General features: G+C 45.2%; 1 protein-coding gene across 1 annotated transcript in view; it reads right to left on the reverse strand.

The window, feature by feature from the left end:
* Positions 1-10069, reverse strand: part of LOC137571194 (cytochrome P450 2K6-like) — a 64948-nt gene extending 54879 nt beyond the window's left edge. Inside the window, exons 1-2 of the mRNA XM_068280018.1 lie at positions 9975-10069; positions 5512-5704 (exon numbers count right to left, since the gene is read on the reverse strand). Coding sequence (XP_068136119.1) covers positions 5512-5691 — 180 coding nt within the window. The 5' untranslated portion in view covers positions 5692-5704; positions 9975-10069. The remainder of the gene's footprint in view (positions 1-5511; positions 5705-9974) is intronic.
* Positions 10070-12857: the final 2788 nt, after the last annotated feature.

A 12857-nucleotide genomic window follows, 5' to 3' on the forward strand; every position in this document is an offset into this window, starting at 1 on the left:
CAAGTTCGCACGAACTGAACATTTTGCGGAAGTTCGTGAACCGGGTTCGCGAACCGAAAATCGGAGGTTCGGCCCATCACTATTGTCATCATGCATTGTCATCACGCACTGTTATTTCTGAGTTGAAAAACATTTTTACTTTGCATTTTTTTTTAAACTGAAAAAACTACAAGGTCTTTTTGAAAATAAAAATAAAAAAAATGTCTATATATATATTCTTGTTCCCACTATTCTCTATAACATATATGTAGCAATTTTGGTGACATTTGCATGTACGAGGGCTTTGATATTAACTGCTAAATTTGGCAAGAAGTTACATGCAAAATACGCAAAAATTACAGGAAATTACAAAAGGACTATATGAAATCAATTGGATGTCCAAATTAATATTACAGTATGTATAGCCATAATGACAAAAATGTACACCAAATTTTGGGTAATCGTAATTAGCTGACAATGTTCATCTTTAACTATGAGTAGGACTTTATTGGAAACCTTTGTATAGACTAGAATATTGTGATACTCTCCTCTGCTCAATACCAGGGAAATTATTCATGGATGTAAAATAGCCCTCGTCACCCTCTTCCCATTGCAGCCTGGGGACTGGTGGGCAGTGGCAGTGGAATGCGGCAGTGAAATGTTGTACATTACCTGCTTCAGAAAGTGTACAAGCTGCGTACACACCAAATGCAACCATGCATCTATGGAAGCCACTGTGTGGTGCTTGTATACTGAAGAGGAGGTTCTTACCCCCTCCAGTTGCAGGTGATGAGGATTTTAATTCTACTTTCTCTGCCTGCATATCACATTAAAGGTCGAGTTTGGGCTTCTAACCCTGACCTACAAAGCTCTCTCCAGTCTGGCTTCTCCATTCATTTCTGCAGCAGATACCATTGCGAACACAGGCCCCACTGATAATGACCTCCTCCACACTGGTCATCCCTTTGCCAAAGCTTGCAGGGGAAACAGTGGAGAGGATTCATGGATTTTTTGAGTGGTTCCTCGGATGTAAAGAGCATGCCTGATCAACCATACGACCAATTTTGCATGTCTCGATCGTACATGCTGCAAGAGGTCAGGATGTTGTTGATCGGGTGTGCGGCAGTAACAGCAAGTGATATCCGGACAAGTCTCTAAGATGACAAAAATTCCTGGTGCTGCCCCCCTAGTGTATAGATGTGCCCCCCATGTGTTCATTTATACATTAGCTGTCCTATGTTGCCCCCTGCACAGTACCCATCCTTTGGAATAGAGGCGTATCTAGAGGGGTGCAGGCATGGCTGGTACCATGGGCGCCACAGCACCATGGGCGCTATGCCTGCTACTGTGCTGCATCCAATGCCTGCCCCTGTTCCCTGCTCCCACGCCTGCCCCTGTGCTGCTCCACCATGCTTGCCCTGTGCCTCCTCGTCACTCAGACCTCATATCAGATCAATTCTGTTATCTAAGGAACATGGCTACTTAACCTATGTATGTAGGGTGCACTTGGAATAGTGTTAGTAAAGAAGACAGAGAGGGAATAAGAAGACATATTTCCAAAAAAAAGTAACTTTAACAATATCCCAAGCCAAAAACACAGGCAACCATAACACATGTATACAAGAAAGGATGAACTTTTTTAGAGGGGAATGGGGCTCTGACCAGGTGTGGGGGGCAAAATGTCAGTGTTTGCCATAGGCTCTATATTACCCAGATACGCCAGTGCTATGGAATCTTGCTGTTCCGTTAGCACTACAACGTCACACACAGTGATGAGCTCCGGATGAAATCCAAATGAGTTTAATTCGGATTTCATCCTCCTAATTAGTGCAAGTGTGTGCGAGCGAGGGGGGGGGGGGGGGGTTAACTTACCCAGCAGCGTTCTTCTTTAACCCATCCCACATTACGTTCCAAGCCACGGTCACATGACTGCTACGCTTCCTCCTTCAACCCGGAAAGAGAAAGTGTTTGTAGTCACATGACCGAAGTGTGCGACGCGCCGTGGGACGGGTTACAGAAGAAGGCTGCTGGGCAAGTTTAACCCCTCCGCACACACCCGCTCAGCTGCACTAATTAGGAGCAGGGATGGTCGTAGTCAGCCAACTTTTCTACGCTGGAACTACGCGTAGTTCTACGCAATTACGCTTTGCAAACTACGGTTTCAAAATCAGAAGCTTCGCTACATTTATATTTCATAGACTACGCGTTAAAATATGGAAGCTTCGCGTAGTGGGAAGCGTAGTGTATGCGGACGCTTATGCCCTTATGCGGAAAAATTTCCGCAATAATCCGCTAAATATGCGCATGGGTGAACTAATATATGCATACATTTTACCTTCCAATGTGGAATTTTATACGTATAGAAGGGCAATAATATTTCTGCGCATGCGCAATAATCCATATAAACGCAGTTATCGCACGCGTAGTTGACTTCGCAATACATACCTCAACTATGAGTAGAGGGCGAAGCTTCCAATAGAGGTACTACGACTACGCGGAAATACGTACGCAATGTTTTTAAACTTCGTCTATGAACTACGATGCGTAGTTGCGGACTACGATGCGTAGATTCTCACTGGCGTAGTTTACAAGCAGCCCTGATTAGGAGGATGAAATCCGAATTAAACTCATATGGATTTCATCCGGAGCTCATCACTGGTCACACAAGCACCACACACTAAATACCAAAGGCGTGTATAGCGCTAATGGAGCAGCGAGATTCCGAAGACAGATAGGCACTGCGCGGTGGGTAACATAGGACAGGTTATGTATAAATGCACAGTGGACATCTTTAGGATGCTTAGCATCTCTTGTAGTAAAAGCATGATTCCACCAGCTGTGCATTGGAAGGAGGCGGGGTTGGGACAATTAGCAGAACTTAAAGTGAAACCGTAACCGAGAATTGAACGCCATCCCAATCAGTAGCTGATACCCCCTTTCCCATGAGAAATCTATTCTTTTTCTCAAGCAGATCATCAGGGGGCTCTATATGGCTGATTTTGTGGTGAAACCCCTCCCACAGTGTGATGTCAGCACCTCACAGCACTGAGGTCCTGACATCACATTGTGGGAGCCTTGTTGCATTGTGGGAAACATCAGCTGTTTCCAACTGCCAAAAAAAAAACAAGCAGCATATCCTACCAGTGACATCACCTGCCAGCAGTAGAAATGTCACTATGTGATACATTTCTGAGTGTAAATCAGGGAGAGGAAAGATTTTACAGAGGCGCTTTTCCCAGAGGCGCTATTCGTGACCTTGAGACTGTACTGTGTACTCCTTTCTGTTTATTGCCTGAGGAAGCAGGAATATACCCGTGAAACACGTTGCGGTTCTGTTCATGGAGTATGTGAATAAATCGTCTTTATCTTAAGCGACAGCATCGAGTCTATTTCTGAGTGGCCGGTCCACCGCCGCCACCCGAATATTTTAAACATTTTAGCATATTTTATCCTTTTGGCGCCTCTGTACATCTACTTGTCAAGATTTTACAGTGAGCAAACACTGACTAAATCAATTATACATAAATAAAAATTAAGCATTTTTTTAAATTACATTATTTCCACTGGATTTCCTCCTTAAGTTTAAGTCTTCTAAAAATATAGTCCATGATTTTAACAGAATAAAATAAAAGCAAAATTTAACTAAAATAATCCGCTTATCAATAATGACAAAGTGCACTCTACTAGGCATGGTCGGAAATGGTAATTTCCGATTCCACGGAAATTCTGATTCCTGATTTTCAATTTTTCTGATTTTCTGTTTTTTCCCAATTATTAAGGAGTATTTTATTAGTATTTTTCGCATCAACAAACAAAAACGGAAATTGTAAAAACAGAAATCGAAAAAATGGAAAATCAATCTTGTGAATGGTCTAAAATTAAAATGTTTCAGAAAATGTCAGCATCCTCTGATTGGTCCAATGCTTCTGAGTTCTGTAACTGGGCTAAAATTAATGAGTTGTGGTAAATCAGATTTCTGCAGAATTCCGTCTTCCGATTTCCAAATTCCAATTGGAAATGTGTAAATTTCATTTCTGCGGAATCTGAATGAGAATCCCTTAACTCTACCTCTCAGAAGGCATCCTGTAACGATTGCGGAATTATCTCCGTGGTCAGCGCACAAGACGTGCGCCGACACTACGGAAATCCTCCACAAGCGTGTAATTATATACCAGCTATGATGCTATGCACCTGTAGAGGGAGATTCCCACCGGCAGATGGAGCTGTGGAGTACAGACGGACACAGCCTCTGTACTGCCACAGATGCCAGATGGGAATTGCACGAGTTTAAGCAATACAGGGCAAGATATCCCTTAAAGAGAGAGAGCACAGAGACAGAATGTATGTGTGTCCTCCAATCTAGTCGCCACCCAGCGATGGTGAACACACATCAGCAGAAACAAAGTATGAACGCAATCGCAAGAGTGGCGATTGATAAAAGCGACAGAAGACCGAGCAGGACAGAACACGAGAGTAGCAAAAGGCACAGCAAGCAAGAACAATCAGAAATATCAAGGAAAATAACAAACACTAGCTAAACGCGAACACCGCACTCATTCGCAACAGCGAACGCGTTTAAGCATGATCACCGCGCGTTAGGTGCCCAGTGATAAGCGTGCCACCCTAACTAACCAATGTAACACAAACACGAAATAGAGAATGCGAACGCTTGCTAAACGGCTACCTCACCGAGCCTACAGCAAGCGTTCGTACAAGACAAGACAGAGAGAAGGAGCAGCCAGCAGCAACCGCAGCTCTGGCCTACACTCCCAGACAGAGTTCAGAAGGAACCACCGCTGCTACCGCTAGAGCGAATGCGATCCAAACAGACAAACAGATGGGGCTACCAGTAGCAACCGCTGCTCTGGTTAGCACTCCTAAGGCAGAATACAGAAGGAAGCACTGCCACTAGGGCTAATGCAGTCCAGACAGATGGAGCAGCCAGTAGCAACCGCAGCTCTGGCCTATACTCCCAGACAGACAGAACGATTCCCTGTCGACCGCCGCTGGTGACAAGGCAATCGAGACAGAGAGGGAGAACAAGGCAATACAAATAATACAACCTGACTGCACTAGAAGGGATGCCTAGTGCAGTCCCCAGGAATTACTCTAAGATAATCTTTAGCAAACAAGCAAGGCTGACACTCTAGGAGAGTATAGCAGGAACAAACCTTCATGACCAGCAAGGAATTCTGGGAGCACAAGGTATTTATACTGCAAGCCATGAAAGGAGGCAGCTAACCAATTTGCATGACAAGTATATGCAAATTCCTCACCAGCAGAGCAACTCTGAAAGTTGCAAAGCGAAGACAGGTCTCTTTTCCAGAGACCTGCAACACTCAGACCTAAAGAATGGACAAACAGCTGTCTGCCCGTGCAGACAGCTGAGCAGATCATTACACATCCCTACACTCTACCTCTCTGAAGGCATCCCTACACTCTACCTCTCTGAAGGCTACACTCTACCTCTCTGAAGGCTACACTCTACCTCTCTGAAGGCTACACTCTACCTCTCTGAAGGCTACACTCTACCGCTTTGAAGGTCTTGTAGGGTTTCTTCAAGTTCAGCATATGCAGGTTTCCGATGAAGGGCAAAGGTTTGGGTCCAGGTGGAAAGTTAGGATGTTTCTGTTCTGAGCCATAGAACAGTTTCACCAGTATCAAACACAGCAGAACCAGCAGAAGGGCGGTCACTGGGTCAGGAAGAAACATGGCGGCTGAATTCCTACAATGAAAAACAAAAAGTTGTAGATTATGAATGAAAAGTCACAGAGCTGCTCTGTGTTCCATTTAAGCCTTGTTACTATTATTGCTAGTGATCCTGTGATAAGTAGAACTAGGAGCCAGTGGCACAGCTATTGGGTTGACCTACAGTCCCACCCACCCCCCTAGCCAGCAGCCTGACCTACCCACCTCCCTAGCCAACAATCTGACCCACCCTCCCACTCTCCCCACTAGTCAGAAGCCTGACCCACCCTAACACCCACCCCACTAGCCAACAGCCTGACCCACCTCACCAACTACCAGTATGACCCACTCTTCCTCTCACCCCACCAGCCCCCAGTGTGACCCACACTACCAGCCATCTGTGCTGACCACCCTCCCAGCTCACCAGCATTTTCCACCCCACCAGCATTTCCCACCCACCAATTTTGCACTGACAACGCGTTTTATGGTATTGGGGCTACTTAAACTCCCGGCGTGTGCTTAACCACTTGAGGACCGCAGTGTTAAACCCCCCTAAAGACCAGGCCATTTTTCACGAAATTGGCCACTGCAGCTTTAAGGTCTCGCTGCAGGGCTGTCCAACTCAGCACACAAGTGATCTCCCCCCTTTCTGCCCACCAACAGAGCTTTCTGTTGGTGGGGTCTGGTCACCCCCCCCCCAGATGTTTGTTTATTTTTTGTAAATATTTTTAAAATAAATCTACCTATTTTTGTTATATTTTATCCCTCCCTCCCCCAGCCAGCCAATCATTGTGCTGAAGCCTATGACAGCCGATCACCTCTGAGCTCCTGGAGGAGACGGCCGTGTCACATGGCTGTCCCCAGTACAGCGCTGCCTTAGATCACAGCGCTGTACTAAGTTATTAGATGGTGGTTTTGCCATCTAATAGTCCCATTGGCGATCACCGCAGGTAGACTGAAGGCGGAGCGCCATCAGAGCTCGGATGTGCACACATCGGCGCCCACAAACCACACCCCAAGGACTTTATGCTGATTGGTGTTAGGTGGTCCTGGGGCTGCCGCCGCATCCATGCCCATCGGCATGACGCGGTCGGCAAAAGATTAAAACCAAAATTAGAGGCTCTCTACACTTGGCTTTAAGCACACTCCAGCACTTTCATCGGCCTGAGGAAATCCCACAAAATGCGTTGCCAGTGCAAAATAAAGTCCATTTATTATATGAATTTTGTTCCCATTGAGGTAAGCCAAGTAATTTTTTTCCCTGTACGCATCTTCTCCTCCTTCTTGTGCTTGACAGTAAAATGCTTTTTAACCTCTTAAAGACCATAGGCTTACGCACACCCAGTGACCAGGCTATTTTTTTTTAAATTTAAGCGACTGCACCTTTAAGGGCTCGCTGCAGGGCCCTACAACTCAGCACACAAGTGATCCCCCCCCCCTTTTCTGCCCACCAACAGAGGTTTCTGTTGGTGGGCTGTGATCGCTCCCAGGATGATTAATTTTTTTTCTAAATATTTGTTTTATTTTTTAAATAAATGTGTGCATTTTTTTCACAGCGACTGGCTGTCATAGGCATCAGCCGATGACAGTCGATCACTCTCCTGCCTCCCAGGGGGACAGCCGTGTCACACAGCTGTCCCCAGTACAGTACTGCCTTAGATCACAGCGTTGTACAGAGTAAATAGACGGCAGTTTCACCATCTAACAGTCTCCTAATGGCGATCACCGTGGTGACTGATGATAGAGCGGAGCTCCATCATTTAAGCGGAGATGTGCGCGACCTCCTGCAAAACTCCACCGCAGGACTTGACACCAATTTGCATTAGACAGTCCAGGGGCTGCCGCCGCGTTCTCGCCTATCGAGGTGATGCGGTCGTCTAAATGGTTAAACCATCAGCAAAATAAAAAAAAAATCTAAATAATTTACATAGTACTTTTACATCACTTTTTGTTTTATTCCATAGCAGAGTGTTGAATTATTCTAAATTAAAGTGTAAGATTATCTCCCAGGAGATACATTTTTTACTGGCATGATAGATACTTTATTTGGCATGAGGGGGGCCCAGTGGGTTTTCCCAGTATGGGGTACAGAAATGTCTAAGTAGCCGTGGTTGGAGGTGACTTTTATCTGGAGAAAGTGGCGTAACAGAGGAGCTTGGGACCCCAGTGCAAGTTTTACATGAGGCCTCAAGAACTCTGTATACTATACTATACTACACTATACTACAATACTATATATTACTGTATTGATATGGAACCACAAAACTTAAAAGTAGTGCAGCTGCAGTGCAGTGTCAGAGAATTGTAATCAGAGTAAGGAAACAGTTTGTTAAGGATTACTACTACTGTATTCAGAATTAAAGATTTCCCAGCAAGCTCATGGTGAAACCGAACTCCTAGGAGTGTGTAATGCTGGGAATAGACGTTACGTTTGTACCGCTCCATTGAGTCATTTGATGGCTCAATTGATAAATTCCGACATGTCCGATCACCCGCCGGATCGATTCCGTGCTCGATGTGGAATGGAAATCGGAAAAAATAAGGACAAACAAGCAAAAGATTAGAGAGGCGCCCGCGGGGACTACCAGGAATCGATCCAGGCGTGCGCGGGGACGAGCGGGCGGCATAATCGAGCAGTACTGTCTATTCCCAGCTTTAGAGGCTAAACCAGAAAGTCCTCTTACTAAGGTGCAATGCAAAATAGAAGTTTAGTTCTGCAGTTAGGCTGCTTACACACCAAGACGTTACAGGCGCACGTTAGTGCGCCTGTAACGCTCCCCCAACGCACAGCAATGTAACACAAGTGGGCTGTTCACACAGCCCACGTTGCGTTACATGTAACGCTGCACGTTCTGTGCAAAGTGCAGCATGCTACGGCGTTGGAGCGGCTATAGCCGCGTTAGACTGTTTGCACATGCGCAGTGGGGGGCGGAGAGGAGGCGGGGAGAGCCAGCTACAGTAGCCGCGCACATGGCTACTTAATATTCACTGCACTGGCGGGCGCTGATTGGCCGGCGGGACCACGTGATGCGGAGTGTCTCGCTCCGCATCACGTGGTCCCGCTGGCCAATCAGCGCCACTCTGGGAGACATTATAGGACTCGAGCCGCCTAACGCGGCTCACTCTACCGTCGGCTCTTGCAGCACCAAACGTTGTGTTAGGTGCACGTTATGCGACCTTAACGTGGCAATTAATGCAACGTCTTGGTGTGCAAGAAGCCTTAATGCACATATAGAGAGGTTAATGACCAGCATGGCACCAATGTGAAGCTAATAAGATGGATGGAGAAGGGCCCCTCTTTCCCATGGAGTGCGGTTGTAACCCCTGCATCCTCTATTGCTGTACCATTGTCTGGAAAAAAATCACTGCATAAAATTTGAATGTGTCTCATACACCGTGATGAGCGAAAATTACGATATATTTTTTTTTTTGCATTCTTTTCGCGAAAAAAAAAACTGTTAAATTCAAGTTTCAAGCAAAAATGCTATTGAAAATCATTTTGTAATAAGTTTGTGAATTTTTGCAAATTTTTGCACTAAAAATAAACAATTTTGTGTTTTTTTGTAAATTTGGATTTCAAAATACAGGTTTGAATTTTCACTAATTTTTGTCACATTGAAAAAAATAGAATGCATTTTTGCCAACATTTTGTTGAAATTGAAAATAGCATTTTCGCTGAGAAAATTGTCAAGCAACACTGCTCATGCAGTCTGAGAAGGAGTTCAAAGGGAGCTAATTATGATTTCATTATCATTGGATAGTGTACTGGTTAAGGGCTCTGCCTTAGACATGGGAGACCAAGGTTTGAATCCTGGCTAGGGTCAGTTCCTATTCAGTAGGGAGTTCAAGGCAAGACTCCCTAACACTGCAGGGTGGCCTCCTGAGCCCGTCCCAGTGGCTGCAGCTCTTGAGCGCTTTGAGTCCAACAGGAGAAAAGCACTATATAAATGTTTGGATTATTATTATTGGATTCTTATTATATGGGACATATGCAAATCACTTTTGTCCAACGTTTTCTCCTAGGCGATAATTTTTCATCTTCTGTTTAAAACAACTTTTTAGCACTCTGAAATTGAAAAAGTACTAAAAGGTAGGTGAAAAAGTGCTGTCAAAATTATTCTCAGTATTTACTTGCTTGCTGGTGGCTTAAAAGGCATTTTATTGCTTAAGTATGATAATATCACCTAGGAAAAAACTCGGGAAAAAAAAATGATAATTGCATATGGCCCATGCATTGAGTATTTAGTGAACTCACAGCAGTCAATATAAGGAGGTGGTGCACTGATACTTCTATAGGTCTAGCTTACCTTTTGTTATTGGGATCGATTCTACCTCCTCTTTCCCCAGCGTCTACCTTGGTGTATGATTTATGTTCCTAGATTTATACTGTTCCGCTACTGTGATGCCATGTGACTTATTTGACATGATTCCAATTATTACAAAGTTATCTTTCCTATTTAAATTTTAACTATTAATCCAGTACACAGGCTTGTCCAAAGGTCCTCACTCCTCAGTGATTCAAAAACATGCTGGTTGACTTGTCCAAATGAAAGAAGAATTGGAGATCTGTTTGCAAAAAAACATTTGGAGTAAATTTTTACCTCTTTTAAAGGGATCCTGAGCTGTAATTAAAAATGGAATTTTGATTTACCTGGGGCTTCCTCCAGCTCCCCCCACGTAGCCCGCAAAGTGCTCCAAAATCCTCTTCTTCCTTCTCCCAGTCACGCTGGCTGCTCTGTTAAATGGCAACTTCAGGAGATGTCGTACATGCACCCCCCACCGCGGGCCTGTCTCATGATTGCAACGGTTGCCGAAGGCCATTAAACAGGAGGCTTACACCAACCGTCCTGATGACATGACGGGTACGTGGTAAGGGCGCGCATGTGCAACTCCACCCAAAGTCGACGATTACCAGGGCAGCCAGAGGAAGTCCCAGGCAAGTCCAAATCCCATTTTTTATCACAGCTCAGGGCCCCTTTAAATTGAAGCACTATTCCAGGCTCATCAGCGGGGAGGGGGGGTGGGGCAGCCCCCCTCCCTCACCTTGTGCTCTCTAATCTGCGCTCCCCCTCCTGCATCTAAGTGGCAGCAGCCACGGTAGCAGCAGCTATAATTACCTCCATTCACCACGGAGGTCGCCTATCTGCAAGGGCTTCACATTACTTCCTGTTAAAGCAGGAAGTAATGTGAATCCCTTGCAGATCAGAAAAGCCCTTGCAGATCGAAGACCTTTGGTGGTGAATGGAGGTATTTATAGCTGCTGCCACTTAGATAGATGCAGGAGGGGGAGAGCCCGAGGTGAGGGGGGGACTATCCCCCCTCTCCGCTGATGTGGAAAGCTTTCCCCTCATGCTGCAACCCCTCCTGCCCCCCCAAAACGGCCATAAGTGGGCCCGGGGGGGGGTGCTCAAATTCTTGCAGAGGGGCCCGGGGACTTCTAGTTATGCCCCTTTTATAGTTTTTATAGCTGAGATTTTTGATTCATGAGTAAAACAGAAATTGTGATTTTTCCACCATCACTATCTACAACCCCACCAATTCCAACCATAACTGTAGACAACACCCCAATAACCTCAACCTCTAAGACCCGCTGCTTGGGGGTTGTACTTGACCAAGAGCTCTACTTTACCTCACATTGCCTCAATAACCACCACCTGCTATTTCCAGTTCAAAAATATATTCCGTATCCATCCCTTCCCTCACACAAAAGGCCACCAAAATGCTTGTACACGCCTTAATCATCTCCCACCTAGACTACTGCAACACCCTGCTCTGGGGTCTACCAAAAAACAGGCTAGCACTTTTCCAATCCCTTCTAAATTCAGTTGCCCGCCTTATTCACCTTTCCATACGCTCTTCTGATGCAGCCCCACTGTCCGTTCTCTCCACTGGCTGACCATTACCCAGAGGATCCAGTTCAAACACCTGACTAACATACAAAGCCCTTCACAAGTTGTCCCCTCCATACATCTCCTCACTAATCTCTAGATATTGTCCCTCCAGCAACCTTTGCTCCTCCCAAGAAATTCTCCTGGCCTCTAAGCTGATCAACTCCTCTCCAATGTCCAAACCTGGACATTTTCAAACGCACTCTTAAAGAGAACCCGAGGTGTGTTTGAAGAATGTTATCTACATACAGAGGCTGGATCTGCCTATACAGCCCAGCCTCTGTTGTGTTCCAAACCCCCCTAAGGTCCCCCTGCACTCTGCAATCAGACATAGATCACAGCCACGCTGTGCGTGCTGTGTTTACATCTGTAGTGTCAGTCTCGGCTGCTCCCCCGCCTCCTGCAGAGCTCCGGTCCCTGCCCCCCTCCCTTCCCTCTAATCAGCGGGGAGGGAAGGGAGGCAGGTGGGGACCGGAGTTCTGCAGGAGGTGGGGAGAGCAGAGTGCAGGGGGACCTTATGAGGGATTGCAGAGTGCAGGGGGACCTTAGGGGGGTTTGGGATAGCAACAGAGGCTGGGCTGTATAGGCAGATCCAGCCTCTGTATTTATACAGCCCAGCCTCTGTATGCAGATAACATTCTTCAAACCCACCTCGGGTTCTCTTTAAAACACACCTTTTTAGACAAGCTTATAACATTTTTTAGCCCCTGTTTACTTATCTGTTCACAATATAATCAGATGCAAAGGCTCAATGCCTCATCCATTCCCCCCCACATCTCCTTACCTAGTGTGTCTCTCCCACTACCCTTTAGATTGTAAGCTCACAAGGGCAGGGTCATCCTCCTAATGTTTACTGTTTTTGTTGCAATATTTGTGCTGCTTTAGACTCTGCTGTATATTTTTTGGTTGTACCTATATTCCATGTGTTGTCTTACTGTGCTTTGTAAAGCGCTGCAGAATATGTTGGCAATATATAAATAATAATAATAATAATAATAATAATAATAATAATAATAATAATAATAATAATTCTGATTTACTGCAAACAAGAAAAAGTCTATTTGGAGAAGAATAATTTTTATTTTCCATATTAAGATTACAGTGTAGCTTTGCATTATCTGTTAACACCTGCTACTAAATTAGTGCTAAAGTCAAGTATGCACAACACTTTAATGAGGTAATATACTCACATTTTTTCTACATATGCACAAATTGAATCCTACATTTTCAGAACTAATAAAAAAAAAAAAAAAAAAAGGTACGACCCCCCCAAACAATCCCCCCCTCCCCAAAAAAAGCCCA

Source organism: Hyperolius riggenbachi, chromosome 4, assembly GCF_040937935.1.
Source record: "Hyperolius riggenbachi isolate aHypRig1 chromosome 4, aHypRig1.pri, whole genome shotgun sequence".
Lineage (NCBI taxonomy): Eukaryota > Metazoa > Chordata > Amphibia > Anura > Hyperoliidae > Hyperolius > Hyperolius riggenbachi.